The 27664-nt window shown below is 42.9% G+C and overlaps 1 protein-coding gene across 4 annotated transcripts in view; it reads right to left on the reverse strand.

The window, feature by feature from the left end:
- Window positions 1-27664, reverse strand: part of LOC105483176 (NFE2 like bZIP transcription factor 2) — a 57235-nt gene that overhangs the window by 1759 nt on the left and 27812 nt on the right. For 3 of the 4 annotated variants that reach the window (XM_071072982.1, XM_011743865.2, XM_011743866.3), the window contains exons 2-4: window positions 1931-2197; window positions 1193-1282; window positions 329-520 (exon numbers count right to left, since the gene is read on the reverse strand). In XM_071072982.1, coding sequence (XP_070929083.1) covers window positions 329-520; window positions 1193-1282; window positions 1931-2194 — 546 coding nt within the window. In that variant the 5' untranslated portion in view covers window positions 2195-2197. Of the gene's footprint in view, window positions 1-328; window positions 521-1192; window positions 1283-1930; window positions 2198-8984; window positions 9565-27664 lie in introns of those variants that run through there. The other variant, XM_024793229.2, reaches the window with a different exon arrangement.

A 27664-nucleotide genomic window follows, 5' to 3' on the forward strand; every position in this document is an offset into this window, starting at 1 on the left:
ATAAATTTAGATAAACTCCCTACCCACATTATCTTCAGGCTTATCTCTATAATTTATTCTCTCTATAATTTAGAGATAATTCTCACTTCCAATACGTATTTATGCCTAAGCATATGTATTATTTTCAGAGTTCCCGGATCAGACATCAGGTTTATAACATTCTATCCTCAAGATATCCAACCCATTTAACTAGCATGGGCAGTACTCATGACTAATTTAATAGCACCCTCCAATCCTTCCTATAAATAGGTGGCATATAAATAATCAGAATGACTAAAGGCACTGAATATAAAATAATATCTTCAGTATTACATTCTATTTTAGTTACCTGTAACTCAGGAATGGATAATAGCTCCTCCCAAACTTGCTCAATGTCCTGTTGCATACCGTCTAAATCAACAGGGGCTACCTGAGCAACAGAAGTTTCAGGCGACTGAGCCTGATTAGTAGCAATGAAGACTGGGCTCTCGATGTGGCCGGGAATATCAGGAACAAGTGACTGAAACGTAGCCGAAGAAACCTAAAATTGATAAGGCATTGATTTATGAGTCTTCCACCAACAGGGGATAAGTAAGCTCTAAGGCACCACCACAATACAAAATGGAATCAGCTGCAGTTCCGTGTCTCGCTACTTACTAACCAGTCATGACCCTTTGTAAATAATGAAATCTTTTTTTCCTACCACACTGACTCAGATTTACTATTTGCTGGCCTAATTGTTTCAGCCTACGCATTTGAAAGTAAACTTTAAAATGAGTAAGCACAATCTTTAGGATTTAGTTTATATAATATCTAGCACAGTGGTACCAGATAAAACCGATTTATTAAAACTGTTAACTGAAGAAGTCTTCGTTTATTGCCCAGCTGGCTTTTTACTCACCAAGACCTCTTAGATACTTGCAGCAAATGAGTTATTTGTTTCCATGGTTATGCTGTCCATGTTTCTGGCTATGCAACAGTAAATGGTTTTGGTTTTGTATTGTGTGAAGGTTTTTTATTATTTTTTTCTTAATTGTAAAGTTATCTATAGGCTAAGGTTTCCTTGACAGAGTATTTCCTTGGTTAAAAAATTTCCTCCTAAAACTGTTTTTATTCTTTTAAATGGAGACTCATTGATGGGACTTACGTAGAATACGATTGTTATTTTATAGTTAGGGAGTTTTGCTCCTAACCAGGTTATTTTATACCTCACCTCATTGTCATCTACAAACGGGAATGTCTGCGCCAAAAGCTGCATGCAGTCATCAAAGTACAAAGCATCTGATTTGGGAATGTGGGCAACCTGATAAAAGGGAATGACACAAAGGAAGACAAAAATGGTTAAATATTCCATTGCCAAGCAAAATATTCAATACTTGATGTTCATAAAATATAATCAAGTTAGGTAAATATTTATCTTATTGCAGAGATCACTTTGGTACACAATTTGAACCAGACCACGTGGGTTCAAATCTTAGCTCCTCCAATTTTCTGAGTGATCTGGGCAAATTATTTAACCTTTTTTCAGCTTCAGTTGCTCATCGCAGATAAAATAGGGATAATGGTACCTAATTAATATACTTGTGTTGATTAAATCAGTCAGTATATGTTAAGTTCTTAAAACAGTGCTTGCCACACACAGTAACGCCAGTAATTCCTACTACTTGGTTCTCCTGCCACTACTTCTGTTGCTGCTACTTGATCCTTACAGGATGTTTCTATACTTTACAAAACTCTTTTGTGTAACTTATGTCTTCCCAATCCTCACAATAACTCTGTTAAGATTAGTAGGTTGGGTACTGGACTCATCAGGAGGCTGAGGTTGGAAGGTAGATTTGACAAGGTTAAGTAAAAGAAAGGCAAAGCTGGAACTCAAATCCAGATACTTTAATTCCTTGGTCAGTGTTTCCTTAAACCCTGCCATAACTTTCCCAAGAATGGAGTACTCTACCTGGGAGTAGTTGGCAGATCCACTGGTTTCTGACTGGATGTGCTGGGCTGGCTGAATTGGGAGAAATTCACCTGTCTCTTCATCTAGTTGTAACTGAGCGAAAAAGGCTTTCTCTTGCTCCTTTTGGAGTTGTTCTTGTCTTTCCTTTTCAAGTTTTTTCTGTTTTTCCAGCTCATACTCTTTCCGTCGCTGACTGAAGTCAAATACTTCTCGACTTACTCCAAGATCGATATCTTGCCTCCAAAGTATATCAATCAAATCCATGTCCTATGTTTAAGACAAAAAAAGGAAGGAAAGAGATCATGGTTTTTAAATGGCAGATACCACATATATTAATTCACATTATGCCACTGTTGATGGTGGGGAGTGGGGAGATTACAAATACAATCTAAATGAGAACACAGATCCAATGTTCTAGAAGAGCACAGTTAATTCCATTCAATGAATCTATTCATTAAAGACAACAAACAACCTACAAACACATAGCCATCCATTCTAATCACTTGGATCATTAATGATAGGGTGATGGTAGAGGTCACTAAAGGGCAAAGTCACAAATGGTTTGAATGAAAAGAAATCCCACCCTTGTTTAACGCAATATAGAAATTAGAGCAAGCACTCTAAGCCACTGACTTACGAGAAGTGGGGTTTGGAAAACATTACTGAATACATGGAGCTTTCTTTAAACTTTGCTCAGCAAATATCCAGTTTATAGAGGGATAACTCCCAAGTTAAAGTGTCAATCTAGCAGTTGTGAAATGTCACCATTCTTTCCATCTTTCCTACACTAGATTGATTATCTTCTCCCCATCACTGCTTGCTACTCTTATCTCTGGGGCTCACCTATATGCCTGTAATCCAGCATTTTGGGAGGCCGAGGTGGGTGGATCACCTGAGGTCTGGAGTTCGAGACCAGCCTGGGCAACATGGTGAAACCCCATCTCTACTAAAAATACAAAAGTCAGCCGGGCGTGGTGGTACATGCCTGTAATCCCAGCTACTTGGGAGACTGAGGCAGGAGAATCGGCTTGAACCTGAGAGGCGGAGGTTGCAGTGTGCCGAGATCACACCACTGCACTCCAGCCTGGGCAACAGAACAAGACTCCATCTCAAAAAAAAAAAAAAAAAAAAAAAAAGAGCAGACAGGGACAGGTGCGGTGGCTCACGCCTACAAGCCCAGCACTTTGGGAGGCTGAGGCGGGTGGATTGCTTGAGCCCAGGAGTTCGCAACCAGCCTGGGCAACATGGAGAGACCCTGTTTCTACCAAAACAAAAACAAACAACAACAACAAAACTGGTGTGGTGGTGCACACCTGTAGTCCCAGCTACTCAGGAGGCTGAGGTGGGAGGATCACTTGAGTCCAGGAGGTCAAGGCTGCAGTGAGCCTATGATTGTGCCACTGCACTCCAGCCTGGGCAACAAAGTGAGACCCTGCCTTATAAATAAATAAATAAATCTATGGCTCCAGGGAAGGATTAAAGGTATTAAAGTTTTAAGACATAGGAAGAATCTTACAAAGAGGGAATGGTTTTGATGAGGAGAGGCTAGGCTTGGTGACTCATGCCTGTAATCCCAGGAGTTTGGGAGGCCAAGGCAGGAGGACTGCTGGAGCCCAGGAGTTACTAGCCTGGGCACAATAGTGACACCTGTCTCTACCAAAAATCAAAACAAATTAGTTGCATGTGGTGATGTGAGCCTGTAGTCCCTACTATTAGGGAGGCTGAAGTGAGACGATCGCTTGAGCCCAGGAAGTCAAGACCATGGTGAGCTGTGATTGTACCACTGCACTCCAGCCTGGGTGACAAGACCCTGTTTCACACACACACAAAGATACATGGGGAGAGAATTTATATGACTAGGCTAGGCATAGGAACCACATCCAGATTTTCCTAACCAAAAATGTGTCAATAGCAGTTTTTCTGCTTTGTAATTTTAGTATGGAAAAAATCTAAATAGGTAGGAAATCTAAATCTGTTTCCATTCCACAGTCACCTATAGGGGAAATAATGAATTTGAGAATGGAAAAAAATCAAGATGGGGGAATGGGAGTTGCGACCTGGAGGCCAGTGGGTACAGTGTAGACACATGTCGCACTTTGCATTTCAGTTCTGCAGACAGCTGGCAATGCCAGACTTAGAGCTCTATTACTTTCAGCTTCCCAAGGACACAAATAACATGGTGGTGGTTTCAGTGAAGAGTCAGGCTATTTTTATCCAACGGAGGAGGAGCAGGCCACCCAGTCTGGAGGCAGCGCAGCTAGCTGGATGGCACAGGCCACCTGTACCCATGACTGAAGGCTGGTGTTGGAATCTTACATGCTATGAAACCCTGCTCATGGGGCTAATTATTCTAGCCTTGAACAATATATAGTGTAAAGCACACAGAGTAGGCATAGTTAAAACAGCACTTGTAGTTAGGTATACCTCACTAGGAAATACCTAATTATTTATTTATTTATTTATTTATTTATTTATTTATTTATTTTTTGAGACGGAGTCTTGCTCTGTCACCCAGGCTGGAGTGCAGTGGCCGGATCTCAGCTCACTGCAAGCTCCGCCTCCCGGGTTTACGCCATTCTCCTGCCTCAGCCTCCCGAGTAGCTGGGACTACAGGCGCCCGCCACCTCGCCCGGCTAGTTTTTTTGTATTTTTTTAGTAGAGACGGGGTTTCACCGTGTTAGCCGGGATCGTCTCTCGATCTCCTGGCCTCGTGATCCGCCCGTCTCGGCCTCCCAAAGTGCTGGGATTACAGGCTTGAGCCACCGCGCCCGGCCGGAAATACCTAATTATTTTTAAGGCAGTATCTATTAAGGGCTTCCTAGATGCCACGCACTTTTTTTTTTTTTTTTTTTTTTTTTGAGACGGAGTCTCGCTCTGTCGCCCAGGCTGGAGTGCAGTGGCGGGATCTCGGCTCACTGCAAGCTCCGCCTCCCGGGTTCACGCCATTCTCCTGTCTCAGCCTCCTGAGTAGCTGGGACTACAGGTGCCCGCCACTACTCCCAGCTAATTTTCTGTATATTCAGTGGAGACGGGGTTTCACCGTGTTAGCCAGGATGGTCTCGATCTCCCAACCTCGTGATCCGCCCGCCGCGGCCTCCCAAAGTGCTGGGATTACAGGCGTGAGCCACTGCACCCGGCCCATATGCTACGCACTGTTCTAAGTACTTTACATATAGAAACTATTCCTCAAAACAGCCTTATACAGAGAAAACATCCCTGTTATAAGAATACTGAGGTTAAGAAAAAAGAGATACTACCACAAAGTGGCTGAACAAGGACACATACCCAGGCAGCTTCAGTCAGGTTCATGCTTTATTAGCCATGAGCCTACACTAATATAAAATGGCATGGCATTTGCACATAACCTGTGCACATCCCCTTATATACTTTAAATCATCCCTGGATTACTTACAATACCTAATAAAGTGTAAATGCTGTGTAAATAGTTGTTATACTGTATTTTATTTGTGTATTGTTATTTTTTCATTTTTTTCCCCCATTTTTTTTTTTTTTTTTTTTTTGAAATTTTGTTATTTAGTTACTCATTTTGAGATAGGGTCTCGCTCTGTCACCCAGGCTGGAGTGTGGTGATGCAATCATGGCTCACTGCAGCCTTCACTTGGGCTCAAATGATCCTCCCACCTCAGCCTCCCAAGTAGCTGGGACTACAGGCACACGCCACCAAGCCCAGCTAATTACTTTTTGTAGAGATGAGGTCTTGCCATTTTGCCCAGGCTGGTCTTGAATTCCTGGGCTCCAGTGATTTTCCTGCCTCAGCTTCCCAAAGTGCTAGGATTACAGGCATGAACCACTCCACTGCGCTTGGCCTTTTTCCAAATATTTTTCAACCAATCTGCCATTGGTTGCATCATGGAACCAGAGGCTACATGGGGCCGACTGTATATATACTTTGCTTTGGAATCTTGGTAGTATGAAGTGGCCAGTCTGCAGGTCAGATTAAGTATGTCACCTAGATCAGTTTCCTGGCCAAGAGCAACAAAATAGCAACCACAGAGCATTCAGTCATACATGGCTATCTTCTCAGGGGGATTCCCACTAAAATAGACATGAGAATAATTTCTATTTTAAAAATTGATTTGTTTCCATTTTGATGGACATGTTTACCCAAAGGTTATCGTGGGAGATAGAAAATTCCAAGGTATAGAGAAACCTACTTTATTTTATTGATTTATTTTTTTGAGACAGAGTCTCGCTCTGTTGCCCAGGCTGGAGTGCAGTGGCGCAAGCTCAGCTCACTACAACTTCTGCCTCCCGGGTTCAAGCAGTTCTCTCACCTCAGCCTCCCCAATAGCTGAGATGACAGGTGCGTGCCACCATGCCTGGCTGATTTTTGTATTTTTAGTAGAGACAGGGTTTCGCCATGTTGGCCAGGCTGGTCACAAACTCCTGACCTCAAGTGATCTGCCTCCCTCGGCCTCCCAAAGTGCTGGGATCACAGGTGTGAGCCACCACGCCAGGCTGAGAAACCTACTTTAAAATTCTTTAAAAATAGCTTGGGCCCTTTCTTCTCAGTAAAACTAGATATATAGCAGAGTATCCTATCTAGACTTTCTGCAAACTGGAGCTACCTGCCCAAGCAAAGTATTAAGTGTTCAATATATTCCCATCTTCTAGGTACTAGCACCAAAAATGAAAGGAATGCATGATCCTGCAATCTTAATTGAACTCCATAAAGCAGGCAGTTCATGTTCCCACCCATCTCAAGAACTGATGTGCAAAGTGTGCAAAGCTCTTTGCAAGGTCAATAAAAGAAACTCAAATACTTGTCCCTGCACCTGGGGAAAAGTGCACTTTGACACATCCCTGCCTCACTTACCCCAGACTTCCTGGGCCTGAGGTTTTTCCTTGTTAAAGAGATCCCAGGATGAAAATCAGTAAAAGGTTGTGACTTTTTCATGCAACTGAAGCAATTTAGGTTGCAAACATCTGCCCACAAATCTGACTTGCAAAGTATCCTTACAGCCAACTCTCATGAGCTGGAAGAAAATACTGAATGGAATTTACTCTTTAATTGTCAGTGTCAATCATGCCAAGAATTGAAATAACTATATTTAATTTCCTCTTTCCCCCTTTTCCTTCCCATCAGATGATAATATTTGAGGGGTTTAGATGGTTTTAGCTATACATTGTTTAATTATTCCATCGTCCAAGCATACAGATGTTAGTGGATCAAATGAGACATGTGAAAAGTATCTCTATAAATGTAAAATATGCAAATGTTTACATGTCGACAGTGATAGGCTCTACTACTTGCTGTATAAGTGAGACCAAAGTCCAGGCCAATGGATAATAATGAGGTAGTGGACCTAACTAGGAGGAGCCTAAAATAATATGGGGACTATCTAGATGGTCAGAAAGAATAAGTCAATTAACTTCTAAAATCATGGACGGCTTCATTGCTTGGTTCTTCCTCAGGGCAGGTCTGAATTAGACTACTATTAACATGTTGTAATAAAAAAGGATTTTGATCTCAGAGAGATTCTGAATTATTTACAAATAATAAAGCAAATTAATAAGCAAATTAGAAGTTTTGGTGGATATTGCTATTGATGGTTTTGTTACTGTTGGTGGGGGGGTGGTGACGGCAGTGGGCACCCCATATACATTAGCATACACTCTAACATAAATGTTTATATACATACACACACACGCTCAATGCCACTCAATTCCTGCTGTGAGCACCCTTCAATGGACAACTCCAAACCAATTCAATGGTTTTTATTTGAATTTCTCCTGACATGACCAGAAAAGGACACCTTTATGAATCCTTATCAACAAACAGGAAAAATAAGCCATGAAGCACTATTTAGACTAGCTCTTGAGCATCCTGTTCACGTTATCTGAAACAATGCTGGACCCTGGGAGACTAAGCAGATTCTGTGGCCCTAGCTTACTGTCTCCACCAAGAATGTCACCAAATGACAACATCTAATTGCTCTTCATTAGGCTGTGGGGCATTCAGTGCAATTGTAATAGGACCAAAATAGGTTTCAAAGTGTTCTGAAAGGTTTTCCTGTGTATTTTTAAGTTTATATTTATGTGGCCAGGCACGGTGGCTCACACCTGTAATCTTAGCACTTTGGGAGGCCAAGACTGGCAGATCTGGAGCTTGAGGCTCAGGAGTTCGAGGCCAGCCTGGGCAACGTGGAGAAACCCTGTCTCTACTAAAAATACAAAAATTAGCCGGGCGTAGTGGCACGTGCCTGTAGTCCCAGCTACTTGGGGGCGCGAAGGTGGGAGGACTGCTTGAGCCCAGGAGGTCGAGGCTGCAGTGAGCCAAGATCGTGCCACTGCACTCCAGCCTGGGTAACAAAGTGAGACCTTGTCTCAAAAAAAAAAAAAAAAGTTTATGTAATGTTTTTTCTTGCTATGAGAGATCCCCAAAAAAAACTGCTTCAAAAAAGAAAAAAGCTAAATTTGAAGCAACTGTTTTGGGTTCCCAAAAACAGACATCTTGATCAAATTTAGAACGTAGCAACAATGGGTTTATTGTTATGGCCTTAATGTCAAACTCTGTGCTACTCAGATTTTCACATCTGTTTCAGCGGGCAAAATCCTGCAGAGATTTGATACTGTACGAAACATTCAAAGCTTTATGTTAAAAAAAAAAAAAAAAAAAAAAAAAACAGCAGAAGTTAACTGAAGACTCACTGTTGGGGAGGCCCACAAGTTCACTACTGTGTTTTGTGCTAAGCTAATATGCAGCGACCATTTCCTGTAAGGAGCCGTGTGACTGGGCACATGATTTATTCCACAAATGACCCAGCTCTCTGCAAGGCTCACACATCATCTAAGAGGAAATAATCGTCTGGGTGGAGCCCATAACAAACAAGAACATGACACTGGACAGGAGGAAAGGAAGTGCCTAAGGAAGAACCAAAACTGCTCTTCTGCACAGAAATCCAGGGCTTTGAGGAAGTGCAAGTCCCCCATGGAGGAAGGCCACAGTACCAAGTGTTAGATAAGTAGGGTTTGAGTAGAGAGAGGAAAGCAGGTGGATGGGCTACACAGCACTCCACAGATACTTCCTTACAATGGGTGAGAAAGCTTCCCAAGGGCCAGGCGAGCACTGGCCGGGAGCCTTTGCATCGCATATGGAGCAAATGCCGTCTGCCACTTGGTGTCTGAATTTTTTTGGCTCTTGTTCTTTAGTGATTCCTGAGTGTGTTCCAAATTATGTTGCTAGCTTGGCTTAGACAAAAGAAGACAATTTGATAAGAAACACAAATGTTGGACAATTCATGTTAAATCACCATCTGGCCTAACGGAAATATTCATGTTTAAAAAATATATATCATCATTTGCCAACTGGGTAATCTGTTACACATTTAGGGAAATCTGAAGTTGGACAATTAACTCATACCACTTTAAAACAAACATCTTTGTACCAGGATAAACAAAGAAGAAAGGACTTGAACGCAGACTCCATACTAAATATGTCTTTTGCAAGTCAATTTTAGTGCCTTGAATAAACCAGCATTTATCATGCTTAGATGATCCAAAATATCAGAAAAGATAACACAATCCCTGTCCTAAATTAAAGCTATTCAGTAAACTAAGACATAGTATTTGAAATGAAAAGTAAAACGGTTTCTTTTAAACACTCAAATGTCTAATTAAGGCTTGCACCTCCCATTTCCCCCGAGTCTCCCTTCCCTCTCCTACCCTCTGCCTTGCCCTGAGAATGACAGGAAGGTGGTGGGAGATTTCCTTCTAAAAATATATTTCATCAATAAACTGTTAAAAAAATTAATTATACACACTACTCTCAACAGTAAGTGAAACTGAGCCTTGCTCCAAAGAGAAAACTGATCCTTGCTCTTTTTACTTTAATGTAGTATAAAGTTGGAATGTCTTAAGTTATTCCTTCTTAAAATCATGTATTTCCATTAAAAAAAAATCTTAACGTTATTCCCCTGAGATCCCTCCTTCATCCCAAATCTTAGTTACTAGCATTCAGAGTCTAAGTTACACTTGATTATATTTTTCTTTCTTTCATTTCATTCTTCATATTATTCCCAGGTGATTACATTATTTACCCGAAAGCTAAATCTAGTTCAATGTTTTTTTCCCATAGACATTGCCCAAGTATTTCTAACAAAACCAGGTGGAACATGAAACACATCCTACCATCTGGATGAATATAAACCAAATTAAGAGCTATATGAGGCTGCAAAAACATTTGAGGGCATGCTTGAATTTTGAGGAATTGATAAAATAACAGCCAGTCACGGTGGCTCACACCTGTAATCCCAGTTCTTTGGGAGGCTGAGGTGGGAAAAATCACTTGAGTCTACGAGTTTGAGACCAGCCTGGGCAACATAGTGAGACCTCAACTCTACAAAAAAATTAAAAAATTAGCCAGGCATGATGGGACACTCCTGTAGTCCCAGCTACTTGGGAAACTGATGTGGGAGGATCACTTGAGCCCATGAGATGAAGGTTGCAGTGAGCCATGATCACGTACTGCCCTCCAGCCCTGTCTTAAAAGCACAAACAAAACAAAACAACAGAGATCTTCATTTACAAATTTCTGCCTTGCAGTCATAATCCTTATTAAATAAAGCAACATGACACCAAGCAGATGTGTTTTTAAAATACATCTTGCTGATGACTATTACATTTCATAAACATTTACTTGCCTATTTACTTCTGTGGCTTCTCTCACACTGCATTAGAAGAATATAGCAATGCCAACTGTTTTCTCAGCAAGAATTCTAGGTCATTCTTTCTATTTGCCCACATTCCAGTACTTTTGGTTTTACTAGACTGATTTGCTATCTTGATTGTGTTGCTACAATAATTGTAAAGTAAGTGATTAAAATACAGAACCACAGAATACTGGAGACAAAAGGGGCCTTACAGTCGTCTAGGCCAAATGGAAATGTTGCCAGGTTTATTTCTATGTAACTACAGTGCCTTAAAAAAAAAACAAACTGGCCGAGTAACATGTTGTATACATCAGCAGAGACACTTAAGAGGTAGCAACAGTTACCACAAATCCAAGTTTTCCTTTCCCTTATCTTGAAAAACTAGAGACTTTTAACAGCATAAAAAAGCCCAAATACACACAAAGACGAATTATTCAACAAGTTAAAACCCTAGTTCACAAAATTACCATTCCCTGAGTTATAGAACCATTTTTCTACCCTTTTATCTTTCCACTAAAAGTGGTCCAGTTTCTTCAGTCTGGCAGGTTACTATGTGCAGACGTTTTCATGGGCTGCTTCCTGTTCCCAAACAAGTTCCTCAGTCATGACTCAGTCTAAGAAATATGATCCAGCCAATTTACTGGAACTCTCACCCATTATGCTTGTCTGTAAACTGCAGAGCATGATGCAAAGATAAAGCAAAACTGGAAAGTGAAGAAAGCAAGAATTTGGATTATTTTCTCAAGAGGCACATGCAGAGTTCAGTCAAAAATATGTCAGAAAAAAAGTTAATTTCCAAAACAGCAGGTGATCCTACCTGCTACAAAGAGCCCATGGTGCTGAATTTTCCATGAGAGGTTTCACATCCATCTGGGTCCCCAAGGAGGTTTTTTTGTTTTTTGTTTTTTGTTTTTTTTTGGTGGTTTGTGTTTGAGTAGGATACTGCTGCTAGGCTTCAAAGGACTTACGTAAGGGTTTCACTACTTTGCTGATAGAAAGGCTTGGTTTGACAAGCAAACATTAGGATAAATTTTTCTAATCTCCTCCCCATTTCTGAACCAGCCATGTATGTACTGAGTTCTAAATGCTGTCCTCCACAGGAGAGGAAATTCTCACCCTTGGGATTAGGTCTTCTACTGCCCTTAGAATGATCCAACCCTCCCCACTCCTGACCTGACTGACCCTGCCATATTACCAACAGAACCTTCAGGAACATTGGATCCAACTCCCTAACCTACTTTACCAAACCTCCATAGAAATTAACTGGGCATGGGACTAACCAGGTGGCTCGGATCTCCACCTTGAGGTCAAACAGCTTTGCTGCCCATGCTGGCGTACCCTCCTCCTCCAAGGGAGTCCCCCATGAGGATGGGCACACATACTCTAGCACATTCACACCGTAGGGCTTCTCCAGAGACTTCTGCCACTTCTACACTCCCCAGCTGATCCTTGACCCTCTCTTTTGGTCCTGCATTTGTAAAGATAAATTATTAGTTCAATCCTTGGGGTCCTTTTCAGATTTTTTTTTTAAAGAGATAAGAGTCTTGCTCTGTGGACCAGGCTGGAGTGCAGTGGCACCTTCCTAGCTCACTGTAGCTTCTAACTCCTAGGCTCAAGTGATCCTCCCACCTTGGCCTCCCAAGTAGCATGCATCACCATGCCTGGTTAATCTTTAGTTTTTGTAGATATGGTTCTTGTTATGTTGCTCATGCTGGTCTCAAATTCTTGGCCCCAACTGATCCTCCTGCCTTGGTCTCCGAAAGTGCTGAGATTACAGGCATGGGCCACTGTGCCTGGGTCAATTTTCAGATGTAACTACTTACAAATAGCTAAAAGTAATAAGTCAGTACAGTCAGTCATCCAGGTTTGGGAGCTAAGAAAGTACTAAATGCCATTTACTGCTGCTAGCTAGAGACCGTGTGTGCTGGTGGTATGAATTTTAGATACATTTTATTAACAATATTATTATATGTATAAAACACTTAGCTTAAAAAAAAATAGATCTTTGCTGGGTGTGGTGGCTCACGCCTGTAATCCCAGCACTTTGGGAGGCTGAGACAGGTGGATCACAAGGTCAGAAGATAAGACCATCCTAGCTAACACGGTGAAACCCCGTCTCTACTAAAAACACAAAAAAATTAGCCAGGCGTGGTGGCACACACCTGTAGTCCCAGCTACTCGTGAGGCTGAGGCAGGAGAATCACTTGAACCAGGGAGGCAGAGGTTGCAGTGAGCCAAGATCGCACCATTGCACTCCAGCCTGGGTGACAAGGGCAAAACTGTCTCAAAAAAAAAAAAAAAAAAAAAAGAAAAAGTTAAAACTTCTAGAATGGTGGTGGTTATAAAGGTGGTGGTCAAGATCAACAAGATTAGTGTAAATACCCTAAATGGATCACTAATCCATCTAACCATCTAATACCACTCCTCAGGTGCCAGGGATACAAAGATGAGTAAGAGACAGTCTCTGATCTGAGTTATCAGACAAAGTGATGAGAAGTAGAAGCCCAGGCAGCATGGAGGAGATGCCACTAAATCTGCACAGAAAGACCTCACAGAGGAGGTAACAACTGCCATAAAGTGTATAACTGGCCTACTGTGTGAATATCCTTCCAATAAACAAGGGTTAAATCTATTTTCCAAAGGCCCAGCCCAAGTGGGCATTTGAAAGCAAAGGAGGCTATGGAGGTGGCAAGAACACACAAAAAGTAAATACATCTCGGCTGGGCGCGGTGGCTCACCCCTGTAATCCCAGCACTTTGGAAGGCCAAGGCGGGCGGATCACGAGGTCAGGAGATCGAGACCATCCTGGCTAACACAGTGAAACCCTGTCTCTACTAAAAATACAAAAAATTAGCCAGGCGTGGTGGCAGGCACCTGTGTCCCAGCTACTCAGGAGGCTGAGGCAGGAGAATGATGTGAACCTGGGAGGCGGAGCTTGCAGTGAGCCAAGATTGCGCCACTGCACTCCAGCCAGAGCAACAGAGTGAGACACCGTCTCAAAAAAAAAAAAAAGTAAATACATCTCTATTCTCTTTATACATCCCTCGTCTCCCTTCTTGGTGGTAGCAATGTTTTCTCTCATCTCCCCTCCAGAGGCTCTGAGTCTCTAGCTCAAGGAAAATTCTCATACGTAAAGAGACTTCCTCCTCATATTTTGACTTCTCAGTTAGTATGACTCATCCATCTCAGCCAAGATGGGAATTACTGTTAATGCCACACTGTCACGGAATGCTACAACTGGAAGGGACCACAGGAATCACCCAGAGAGCCCCTCTCATTTTGCAAATAAGAGAACGGGTCTAAAGGGTGAGATCATTTGTGCAGGGTCAGAGGTCAAAGGATTAGCAAACTACTAAGGGTCTACTTTTCTAATTTTACAATTCTTGCCAAGTTATTTGGCAGAGGGAAAAGATCTTTGCTTCACCTTAATTCTTTTTTAATTAGCATCTCTTGCTCTAGCCTGCTGGTCTCACAGGTACCTAACAGCTTCTATTACACCTGGTGTTTGCATACTTCATGGTTTACAGGAGTGTTCATGGGCACTATCTCATTTGAGCCTCACTATAGTGAGGCTGTAGCATGAGGGAGGTGGGCCAGGTATTGTAATCTTTTTTTTTTTTTTTTTTTTTTTTTTTTTTTTTTTTTTAAGACAGAGTCTCGCTCTGTTGCCTAGGCTAGAGTGCAGTGGCACAATCTCAGCTCACTGCAACTTCCACCTCCTGGGTTCAAGTGATTCTCCTGCCTCAGCCTCCCAAGTGGCTGGGATTACAGTTGCCTGCCACCACACCTGGCTAATTTTTGTATTTTTAGTAGAGATGGGGTTTTGCCATGTTGGCCAAGCTGGTCTCGAACTCCTGACCTCAGGTGATCTGCCCACCTCGGCCTCCCAAAGTGCTGGGATTACAGGCGTGAGCCACTGCGTCCGGCCTGTAATGTTCATTTCTAGATGAACACGTTGAGGCTTCAGGAATTAAGCAACCTGCCCCAAATCACATATTTGGCAAGCAGCAGGGGCAGGACTCCGACCCAGACCTTCTGACCTTGAGCCTGGGAAGCTCATCCACAGCTCCTTGGTGTTCATGCCACAACAGACACGTTCTGGAAACCACTTTAGCCCCGTGCCTTCTCCCTAGGCGGGAAACTAAGAGTTGAAGGTCTGCCTTCTGGACACTCAGATTTGCCTGCCCCATACAACTTAACAGGCAAATCAGGCCAACTTACTTGCCTGAAGAGAGTTTAGCATTGCAATCAGGACCGTTCACTTGCATACAGAGAGTTTCGCATTGAAATCAATCTTCCCATAAAGCCAGTAATTACCCCATACTTGGTATGTCTTACAAGGTTTTCTTACTAGGGCCTGACTAAACTCGTCTAGGGCATGACAATGGCTTTTTAAAAATAGATACCAGGTGTACGTGGTATAAAATTTAAAAGTTGCAAAAGTAATCTCCCAGTTACCCTCCTCCAAGGCAATCACTAGTATCAGTTTTTTCCTTTTTTCTTAGGAAGCCATTAAATACACACAATTGCATATAAGCATAGTATCCCACACTCATTTAACATATTTTGAAGATGGTTCTACATCAGAGGCATAGAGTTGTGAGTTGTCCTTTTTTTTTTCCTTTCTTTCTAAGATAGGGTCTTGTTCTGTTGCCCAGGCTGGAGTGCAGTGGCACAATCACAGCTCGCTGCAGCCTCGACCTCCTGGGCTCAAGCAATCTTCCCACCTCAGCCTCGTGAATAGCTGAGATTACAGGCACGTGCCACTATGCCTGGCTAATATTTTACTTTTTTTTTGTAGAGACAGGGTCTCACTGTGTTGCCCAGGCTGGTCTCAAGCAGTCCTCCGGCTTCAGCCTCCCAAAGTGCTGGGATTACAGGGGTGAGCCACTGCACCCAGACTTTGTCTCACTATTTTTAATGACTGGACATTATTTCATTAAACACGTGTACTAAAACAGTATTACTTAATAACATAATTATTTAATCCCCTATCTAACTTTTGTTTCTTTTTGCCATTACAAATATTGCTATAATGAATATCTTGTATATAAATCATTTCATACATGTGTGAGGGTATCTGTAAGATAAATACTTAAAAGTGGAGTTGCTGGGTCAAAGAGTATATACTGCCAAATAGCACTACAAAGAGGTTGTACCTTTTACACTCGCACCAGCAGTGTGAGCATGCATTTCCCCACGCCTTTCCCAACTCATGTGTCCTTCACATCTTGTATCATATTGGCACATGGTACCCACTCAATAAATACATATGAACTGCTTATACAAGGCCTCCTACCTTAATTCCAGGATGATTTCAAAATCAGGCCCTTCCCACTATCTTTTAACAATAAAATTGAGGCCAAAGAAAGGAATAAAGGCTGGGCGCCGTGGCTCAAGCCTGTAATCCCAGCACTTTGCGAGGCCGAGGCAGGTGGATCACAAGCTCAAGAGTTCAAGACCAGCCTTGCCAACATGGTGAAACCCTGTCTCTACTAAAAATACAAAATATTAGCCGGGCATGGTGGCGGAAGCCTATAATCTTAAGGCAAGAGAATCGCTTGAATCCAGGAGACGGAGGTTGTGGTGACCCGAGATCGCGCCAAGCCAAGATGGCGCCAAGCCATTGCACTCCAGCCTGGGCACCAAAAGCAAAACTCTGCCCCACCCCACAAAAAAAAAAAAAAAAAGAAAAGAAAAGAAAAAGGAATCAACTTCCACTCCAGAAGTGTCAGCCAGCAAACAGCATTTATTTAATCACTGGTGTGTGCCTAGCCATGCTCCAGCCAAGCTAATCTTCATTTGTGCCTTTGGTACTTGCAACACATTTTGTAGGGGCAAGGAATGCAGAGGCTGGGGTACCCGCAGATAAGACCGAGGTTGGGCAAAGTCTCAGGAACACTCAAATGTAACAGGCAAAATCAGCAAGCTTGGCCTTTCTAATAGACAAGGCAGACTTGAAAAAGCAAGTCCAGCCAGGTTGACCCATCTACTGGCTCCTTAAAGACCAGGAAAAGGCTTTCTTTCTAAAGATGTATCACTCAGGAACAGGTGTTTACTGGCAATTAAACTACATTTAGAACAACCAACTGACTAAGGAGAGCTGACAGTGATCATGGAGACCGCAGTCCAAACTCCAGGTTTATAAATGAGGATGCTGAGGCCTGAGATGCTAAATGGGCAACTGGCCCCAGGTCTCAGCTAACTGAGCAGAATCCAGGGGTGGTTGGTTGTCACCTGGTCAACCTAACACAAATTAGATTTCAAGCTAGACTTTCCTATTGCAATTTCTATTACTTAAAAATTCATTAAATATTAGGAATTACTTTGAAAACAGACCCTTAGAGAACTGTTGTGTGCTATTCAAGTCTGTAACCAAATTAACGGCCTATGAAATTCTGCTATGAAAAAATTGCCCAATGTCTGACCTGTACTGTTTCTTTCTTTTTCTTCTTTTTTTTTTTTTTTTGAGACAGAGTTTCGCTCTTGTTGCTCAGGCTGGAGTGCAATGGCGTGATCTCAGCTCACCGCAACCGCCACCTCCCGGGTTCAAGCAATTATCTTGCCTCAGCCTCCTGAGTAGCTCGGATTACAGGCATGCGCCACCACGCCTGGCCATGTTTGCATTTTTAGTAGAGACAGGGTTTCTCCATGTTGGTCAGGCTGGTCTCGAACTCCTCACCTCAGGTGATCCGCCTGCCTCGGCCTCCCAAAGTGCTGGGATTATAGGCATGAGCCACTGCCCCCGGCCCGCATACTCTTTATTTTTTAGAGGACTTTCCTTCTCCAACCCGCAAGCTCTGAATATTGTGTGGTTCTCTAAGACTGTGCCTTTGCTCAAGACTATAGGAATAAGAGCCTCCCAGTTCTCAGCCCTTTCAGGCAGATCATTTCCCCTGCCCAGCCTCTAGCATTACATTATCAAGTGCAGACCTGTCTCAAAATTAGTGTGGGCCCCTAAAAACTGCCAAAACAGGCATGGTGGCTTACACCTGTTATCCCAGCACTTTGGGGGACCAAGGTAGGAGGACCACTTGAGCCCAGGAGTTTTGATATCAGCCTGGCCAACATGGAAGACGCAGTCTCTACAAAAGAGAGAAAAAAAAAAAAAATTAGCCAGGCGTGGTGGCCCGTACCTGTGGCTCTGGCTACTCCGGAGATTGAGGCATGAGGATCCTGGAGCCCAGTAGGTTGAGGCTGCAGTGAGCCGTGTTTCTGCCACTGTATTACAGCCTAGGCAACAGAGTAAGACCCAGTCTCCATAAATAAGTAAATAAATGAATAAATAAGGCATTTTCTTCACTCTGGATCTGGTAGAAGTTCTCTGCAGCTCTGATGTCTGCTATGTTTCCAAGTAAAACCAGGATCCAACACAAAAGCTATAAAGCCACTGGATCCAGTCCCCATCTGGGAGGAGGTCAATCATCTTATAGTAGCCTCTGGTCTTGGTCTTATCACTTGCAAAAGGTTGGAGCTGAGTGAGGTGACCCCTAAGATCCCTTCCTCTAAATACCTCTGATTCTATGAAGTCCAAATGTAAGTCTGAAAATAATGATTTTTTTTTTTTTTTAAATAGGCTACTTTCAGCTAAAGCAGCCCTAATAGAAATATAATGCAATCCACATGGGTAATTTTAAATTTTTTAGTATCCTAGCCTCACCAACAAAAAAAGAAACAAGTGAATTTAATTTTAACAATATATTTATTTAACCCAATATATCCAAAATTATTTTAACATGCAACCAAAATAAGAAAATTAACGAGGTGACAAAACACAATACACACTACAAGAAATCTTACCCAACATCGTAACACAAATGTAGTCTTACCAAAACTACAAGGTATATTTAACAGAAAAATATTTTATACTACTTCTGTTTTAAAATTTAAATCAAAATTTAACAAAATTAAAAATTCAGTTCCTTGGTTGCATGAGCCAAATTTCAAGCACGAGGGGCAGTGCAGAGTAAACCTACAATGTGGCCCTCCACACTCCTTAGGGGTGAGTTCGCCTGAACCAAACTCTTCTGTTTTGCAAATTACTTCCTAAAGATACACTGAAATCAATGGGAAAATTCACTCTTCCAAAATACCCGAGACAGTATTTGTACTATTAGCAATTATTTATAAAAGCTACCTCAATAACCTGAAAGAGCTGGTGTGCGTCTGAATTACTAGGAGGGCTCATGATGGCTAAACGGATCATTTTGATGTTATTCAACAATGTTATGGTGCAGACGCTACTCAATTACCATGATTATTGCAAAGGTCATTTGAAGAATGGATAGAAGTGAGGGGCTTTAGGTGCTGGGAGAGTACTACCTGTTCCAACTAAGGATATATATTAACCTTGAGTTCAGAAATTGTATTTCAACTGCTTTCACATGTATGAACCCACTAAATAATTATGTTGGGGCAGTGGTTACCTGGTAAGCCTTCATATTAAGATCTGAGAATGAAAGATCACAGTGTCAAGATTCTAAGCCCAGCTAAAGACAAGTATGATATAGTCTAACTAGTAACACAATGGCCACCATTTATCTTGTACTTGCTATGTGCTCAACACTCTTCCAACCACTTGTCCCCGTGACTTCCTTCATACGCACACCAATCCACCCAGGTGGGTAGTCGTATGATCATTGCCATTTTGGAGTAAGGAAACAGAAACAAGAGAGGTTAAGTACTTTTGCCTGAAGACACCCCCCCATCTGATAAATGGTGACAGTGAGATCCAACTCAGGGTCATCTTAAAGAACCAGAGTTCCTATCCACTCTAGGCTTCCTCAGGGAGGCTGCACAGTGCGATGGGCTTAGGAAGCCAGGTGGGTGCCAGGTGGGGTCTCTGCTGCTACCTAGCTGTGTGGGTAACTGTGGCCTAGCCACCGAACCTCCCTGTGCTGTTCCTGCAATGGAAGGCCAAGATGATACCAGCCCTTATGGAAAGTTTTCCATATGAAAAACAAAGTATGCAAATGCCCCTTAAAAATATCGGACAACTCAAGGATGAGGTATTAGTACTATTAATAAATTCAGCTCCTGTTGCAAATGCCAAATGACCATGAGAAGCATCTACATTTTAGGGTTCTGGGTCCAACCAGTATATAAAAAAATAGAAGATGAAGCCATTGCTTGTTTATGTATCAGCTGTGCATGGCAACAACAAAGGTAGTAAAAATGTAAAACAGTCGGCTGTCATCTCCCTCAAGGGTCTTAGATTTTCTTTCCCTTCACAGCTCTGGCCAAATTTAGTTAGGGGTAGTTATTACAAAAGAAGTATCTTAAAGCCTTTAAAGGGTTACGAGGATGGCAAAAGGACAAGGCCACCCAGGCCAGCTCAGTTCATGTTTGGATTCAGCCTTCCACTGATGCACTCCCACTCTCTATAAACTCTCTCTGTCCTAGACCTTTGGACACTGGGTTTCTAGGCCCAGAACCTCAGAGTAAGAAATGCTGCTACAAGTGAAGGGCTGAGTCTGGAAAGGAATCCTACGAGATGGTTTAACAATCCCTGTAAGGACAAGAAATCCAGCAGACAGGCTGGAGGGTCTTCCAGGGAAGCCAGGGCAGCGTGTGGGGCCTCTGCCATTCTAGGGCACACATCAGGCCTTGCTACGGGTTGGTTTTCTGTTTCAGAAGACCTCGGTCTCCACAACAACCAGGCCCTCACACAAGGCCAAGAAGACCAAGGAGAATGAGAGGATTATAGCAAACAGCAAAAAAGGGCATGAGTGTTTACGCTGAAATTCAAGGAGGGATTTTTGCCAGGTGCGGTGGCTCATGCCTGTAATCCCAGCACTTTGGGAGGCTGAGGCGGGCAGATCACGAGGGCAGGAATTCCAGACCATCCTGGCTAACACGATGAAACTCCTTCTCCACTAAAAATACAAAAAGGTAGCCGGGCTTGGCGGCGGGCGCCTGTAGTCCCAGCTACTCGGGAGGCTGAGGCAGGAGAATGGTGTGAACCTGGGAGGCGGAGCTTGCAGAGAGCCGAGATCGCGCCACTGTACTCCAGCCTGGGTGACAGAGCGAGACCCTGTCTCAAAAAAAAAAAAAAAAAAAAAAAAAAAGGAGGGATTTTTTTCAAGAAATGGAATGATGATAATGATCATAGCCACCGTTTGCTGAAGGTATGCCATGTGCTATTTCCTGTGCCCAGTTCACTTAGTTAATTCTAGGAAGACGATGTCACAGTAACATCAATCTAAAGATGATGAAATGGAAACACACCCTATTGTAAAATCTAATGACATAACCTCTCTTTGCCTCAGTTCTTCACCTATAAAACAGGGAGAATGCTCCTCACCTCACAGGGTATAGTAAGGATTGCGAAGGGCAGAAGAGTTTGTCAGAGCACTTTGTACCGTGCCCAGTGTTGCAGAGTCCAACAGACACAGCTGTTGTTAACAGCATTGCTAGACGTCCACATCTGTCTGCTTGGAGCTCACAGGAAAAGCTCATAGGAGAGAAAAGAGAGGAAATTGTTTTTTCTTTTCTTGGGCAAATATTGCTAATCATTGTAATTGGAAGTCAAGGATCAGACTGTTAGAATTTACTGAAAATAGTAAATCAATCTTAGAGAAGGGCAAAAAGAGAGAAACCCTCTGTGCCACCTTAAGGAAGAAAGGAAACCATTCTTTAAGCAAAATGGCAACTTCTGGCTAGTTTTTCCTCTCCTTTCATCCATGACCACACTGGTGGATGAGTTTCTGTTAAAGCACAGGAACAGCAGAGCATGCAAGCTTGAGCACAACCCACTTCCCTCCTTAAAAAAGGAGGCTCCAAGAAGTTCTTTTTACATGTTTAGCAAGGATACAATTTAGAGTTACAGTGACAGATTCTCAACATGTGTGCTGATGCCAAACCAACTAAGCCATCACAACAATGCTCAGACCTACACCTTGGCAGGAGCCTGCTCACATCTCCCTGACTCCAATCTGTCCATCTTCCAATTTACCCGCCACAATAACTTCCTATCCACATCCAGTTTACGTGCCTTGCCCTTTCCAGAACCTTCTTCCATGGTTTCCAGATGCCCTGTACAAACTTGAAACAGTGCACATGGGCACTGAAGACCCTCTATGGCAACCCCCAAGTTAGCCTTGTCACCCCCACTGGCCCAATATTCTGTCATAGTCCAGCTCATACCTGCACCATTGCTTGGGCTTCCAGCTGAAGCCTGAACCAAACAAAATCTACCGGCTTGAAAGAAAAGTCTAGTTAAAATGCTAGCTCCTCCAGGATATCCTCTCTGAGCACCCCAGTTAGAAGTCACATTTTCTCATCTGCACTGTCACAGCCTTGTCATGTATCACAGACTAGTTTATATAAAATATCAAGTTCCTAGAGGCAGTTAATGGACTTACCCTCACACTGACTGAGCAACTATTAAGTAAGCACCAGGCATGGCGCTAGACATTAGAACTACACAAAAGATTAAAATACAGTCTTTACTTAGAAGAACTCATATCCGAAGCAGAGGAGACAGAGAGGAGCAATTTGAAAAACAAATGTCCCTCAAGGGGGATACGTGCTGCATTATCTTGGAAGATTAAAACAGCTTCATGCCCTGAAAGTTTCCTAGGGTGTATATATACCTAATAAATATTTGTGGAATGAGTAAGTGTATATTATTTAGACTCACAATTCAGTATTTTCATTGTTTACCTAAGATATATGGGGTTAGAGTTCAAATTACTTAAGTAACAAAGATACCATGTTTTATATCATATATGACCCAACTACTAGTCATAGAAAAACTATTTAACATCATTCCCATTAACAATACTTCTAGGCCGGGCGCGGTGGCTCACGCCTGTAATCCCAGCACTTTGGGAGGCCGAGGCGGGCGGATCACAAGGTCAGGAGATCGAGACCACGGTGAAACCCTGTCTCTATTAAAAATACAAAAAATTAGCCGGGCGCGGTTGTGGGCGCCTGTAGTCCCAGCTACTCGGGAGGCTGAGGCAGGAGAATGGCGTGAACCCAGGAGGCGGAGCTTGCAGTGAGCCGAGATCGCGCCACTGCACTCCAGCCTGGGCTGGGCGACAGAGCGAGACTCCATCTCAAAAAAAAAAAAAAAAAAAAAAAAATACTTCTAAATTATTTCTTGGATATGCTACTGGAAATAAAGTATGATATCTTAAGAACTATTAACACACACCCCCTCAAATAAACAATAAAATAGAATGTAAGAGAACAAATGTGATAATATCTTCAAATATCCTTTAAAGAATTTTGCAGTGTGGACAATATAACAATCAACTGATTAATTGCTGATTAAGTGAATTTCCTTAGTGGACTCTAGTTACTGCCCTCAGACTGATGGTCAGAAAAAGGATGAGAAGTGGGCTAACTTACTTTCCCCCCTTTACTCTCTTACCTCCGTATTCAGACTTCTTCAAAAAGTGCCTAGCAGAAAAGGTGGTTAAGCCCCAGAGAGATATGACATACATGATTTTAACTTTATCTCTCTGAAAATTAATAACTATGTTTAGTTTATCCTTTTGTTACCAATTCCTTGCAGTCATAGGTCTGAGAAATGGCAAACTTCAGCAGTAACAATTACCATATCAAATGTTGCTCTGCGTGAAGGAATCTGGACAAGCCACTCTACCTGGGTAAATAAAATATACCCAGAATCTACCTTTGTGGCGCTTTCATTATATTCCATGGCCTCTGTCTCATCACCTGCTTCAGGTGAGGATAAAAGGTATAAACAGGCTGCCACCTGGGGAGATGGCAGGCTTCCCTACCAAAAACAAGGAAGTAATATTCTGAGATTTCCTAAGAACAAGCAGCAAAGTCCTGGCTTCAAATGGTCCCTAGAAGTCCATGCACCACCATGGTTCCACTGGGGAGGGTGTATCACCCAGGAGCATTAGGAATTGTATGGAGGTGAGGCAGGGTGCTTTCTGCTTGTCACAACGATCCTGTAAGGTGGAACAGGACTCCGCTCCAAAGAGAAGTCCAGCCCATGCGTCAACCGTGCCCCCACTGGTCCACATGGAATGAGCTCCTTGAGTAGCGGCACTGTCCTGTCAATCTTTATAAAGGAGTCCCTCATCCTTTAGCAGCTGACAGAATGTCTGTAGGTCATCAGACAAAGCAAAAAGAAAGACGAGAGGGAAGGAGTAAAACAAGCAGAGAATAGGGATTATGGACAGTCAAAATCCCAGTTCTGCTATCTGCAAGCAGTGTGGTCCTGGCCAAATGACTTAACGTCTTCGAAAATGTTCATTTATTTTCCCCTTTCTTCCCCGTAATATTGCCAGTTCTGTCTGTATTCAGATGACTCCTAACTCCAAAGGCTGGTTCTTTTCACACCATAGGAAGTGAGCTGGTAACATGAATCAAGATGAAAGACTAATTGTTTCCTCAGTCTCCATTATTGCACAATTTACAGCACAATTGTACTGTTATCAAGTGAACTTTGGAAACCTGTAGCACAGAGCAAGAGCTGCGTGCTCACGGGGCCCCAGACTTCCAAGAGTCCTGCAGGGGCAGAAGGGAGGGAGACGAATGAGTTTCTGTCTAAGCGAGTCATGTCTACCTGCATCTCTCTGAGGAAGAAAGACTTTACTTTTCAGGATCAATAAGATATGAGGTTCCCCCAACTTTTCTTAAGATGCATTCCCCCTCCTTCCTGATCCTCCCACCAAGGGGTGGCCCCTGGATCACAATTTGGAAGTCACTACCCTAAGGATTTCACCAAACAGGCAGTGTGGTAAAGAAGTTTCTAACAGAGGGTGAAGTGCTATTTCCGGAGGATAAGATACAACCTGCACCACAGGATGATTCCCATCCTTGGTCCTGGTCTCTGCTTGGGAACCAGCAGGAGAAGAACATGTGGGTTGGTGAGTGGGGGCACTGTAGCTGACACAAAGTAAACCAGCCCTGTTCCAGGCCATTAGGGTTGGTTTTTCTTTTTTCTATTGAGGCAGGATCTTACTCTGTTGCCTAGGCTAGAGTACAGTGGCATGATCATGGCTCACTGCACGTTCAAACTCCTGGGCTCAAGCCACCTTAGCCTCCCAAGCAGCTACAACTGCAGGTGTGCACCACCAGACCCGGCTAATTTTTTAATTTTTTGAGGAGACAGCATCTTAATATGCTGCCCAGGCTCATCTCAAACTCCTGGTCTCTAATGATCCTCTCACCTCGACTTCCCAAAGTGTTGGGATTACAGGTGTGAGCCACCACACCTGGCCTAGGGTTGTTTTTTCTATGTATATTCTCTATGTCTCATTGAGAATCATCAAGAATAAAAATAACTTGAAAAATTGGCAACTTTTCCTACTGCAAGTAAAAAACTCTCATTTTCCTTAAAAAATGAGTTTTTTACTTGCAAGAGGAAGTCACTACCAGCACTCTTAATGGTTAAAATTTTTTTTTTCTTTTTGTGAAATATTCATGGTTCTTCACTACTCTCTAGATGCAACAGCAAGGCTCCCTGGCCCCAGTAGTGCAAAACAAACAAACAAACAAAAAGTACAGGTCCTGGCCGGGCGCGGTGGCTCAAGCCTGTAATCCCAGCACTTTGGGAGGCCGAGACGGGTGGATCACAAGGTCAGGAGATCGAGACCATCCTGGCTAACACGGTGAAACCCCGTCTCTACTAAAAAATACAAAAAACTAGCCGGGCGAGGTGGCGGGCGCCTGTAGTCCCAGCTACTCGGGAGGTTGAGGCAGGAGAATGGCGTGAACCCGGGAGGTGGAGCTTGCAGTGAGCTGAGATCTGGCCACTGCACTCCAGCCTGGGTGACAGAGCGAGACCCCGTCTCAAAAAAAAAAAAAAAAAAAACCAACAACAACAAAAAAAGTACAGGTCCTTAGTTAGCCCTCAAGCACCTGAAGAAAAGGTATATAATTCCATCATGCATCATACCTCTGTGCCTGTTACCTTCACAAAAGGCAACAAACAACTATAATCATTCTTCCCTCTATTCTAGTCCCTTAGGCAAGGAATAGATTGGGTTTTACATCCATGTGCAGTATTATAATTTTATGCGGAAGCAGAACAGACAAGAGATTGTCAGGTCTGAAATAAAGCAAAATTCTATACACCTTATCAGTGGGCCCGCTACATACACAGTCAATACTGTCCTCATATTAAGGTCATTTCTTTCACACAGACATTGAAGGTACTAATCTACTCTGAATGTCCGCCACATTCCTGCAAAATAAATAAATAAATAAATAAATAAATAAATAAATAAATAAGGAAAGGACATTGAATAAGGAAATTCAAGAAGTGTATGCTGCATACAGCCTAAATCTTAACTGAAGTCCTTCTGTTTTGAGGTATATGAATCACATTATGTACATCATTCAATACGAAACTCCTAAGAACAAGTAAAATAACATGATACCATTTTCTAAATCTTAAAGCAACAAACTACGGATGATTAGAATTAGAAAAGCATGCTTCCAGAAAGGTGACAAATCCACCTCCCCCCTCCCAAAGGGGCAATGGTCAAAGACAAGACTGGAATTGGGCCTTGAGAGCTCTGCCTGGCAACCTTGGCTGTGGAGGCCACAGTGGACAGTTACCCACTCTCTTCTGGGCCTGTTTGCACCATCTGTGGGGTGGGTGTATAGGGCTGGGGCTAAGCCAGCTTCACAAGCCCCCAACCACCATACCGTCAAGTCTGTCAAGTGGGAACGCTGCGCTGTGGCACGCACACCCACACACAATTTGGCAACAGTTTGGAAGTTAGCCCCAGTTTCCAAATACGTCAACCCAAAAGCCATTCAGGTAAACATAAGTGGGAGTCACTACAAAGTGGGACTTCATCAGGCAGATACAGAGAACCAAAAAATGAAGTTGCTAAAAGTTGCTGTAGAGATTTAAGTCTTTGTTTTTAATGGAGGAAGATAATGAGGCCCAGGAACACGGATTCCTAGAGTAAGACGGTGTTCCATCCTGGCCTCCAGGATGTCCAACACCTATCCCAAGCTTCTGAGCATTCTGTCCTCACTGGCTTCTCTCAGTGCTATTTCCAAATAACCTAGATTGCAAGTTATCACAGGCCACATTCCTGAAAAAACACGGAACAATCCTACTGACCCACTTCAGAGAAGCCCTTTCATAACAAAGTTACCCAAATCTTCTGGAGGGGTTTAATGAGCTCAGGTTATATATACTAAGTGAGTTTCAAACACTCGCCAGGCACCTTGAAACACAGTTCCTGAATGTAGGTGTTAAATGTAAGGCTGTGAAGGGCAGTGATCAAAGACAAAAGCACTTGCTTTCATGATTTAAATAAGACATCCTAACCAGTTTTCTAAATCACTACATACTTCAATGGGTACCAAGCATTGAGGTGGGTCTCCTAGGGCAGGGGTCCCCACCTGCTGGCTACAGACGGGTCAGTGGCCTGTTAGGAACCAGGCCGCAGAGCAGGAGGTGAGTTGTAGGCCAGCATTCCCACCTGAGCTCCACCTCCTGTCAGATTAGCAGCAGCAGATTATCAGAGAAGCCCGAACCCTGTTGTGAAATGAGCATGCAAGGGATGTAGGTTGCTGGCTCCTTAGGAGAATCTAATGCCTGATGATCTGAGGTGGAACAGTTTCATCCTGAAATCGTCCTCTACCTCCTTTTATGGAAAAACTGTCTTCCACAAAACCCGTCCCTGGTACTAAAAACACTGCGGACTGCTGCCCTAGGGCACTGGCTCTCAAACCTGACTGCTCATTGGACTCCCCTCAGAACCTTAAAAAAATAGTGATGCCTGGGCCCCACCCCCAGAGATTTTGATCTCATGAGGGATATGGCCTGGGCATTAGTTTTTAAAATACTGATGGTGAGTCTAATATACAATAGCTTGAGAACCACTGCCGTAAGAAACAAACGGAAATATAAAAAGTGGAAACAACTCAAATGATCATCAACTGGATAAATAAAATGTGGTATAGCCATACAATGGAATAGTATGCAGCCATAAAAAGGAATGATGCTATTGATACAAGTTGCAACATTTTTAAACCTCGAAAACATACTATTGATACAAGTTGCAACATTTTTAAACCTTGAAAACATTGCTGTAAAAGAAGCCAGCAGCAG

This window comes from Macaca nemestrina, chromosome 11 (genome assembly GCF_043159975.1).
Source record: "Macaca nemestrina isolate mMacNem1 chromosome 11, mMacNem.hap1, whole genome shotgun sequence".
Lineage (NCBI taxonomy): Eukaryota > Metazoa > Chordata > Mammalia > Primates > Cercopithecidae > Macaca > Macaca nemestrina.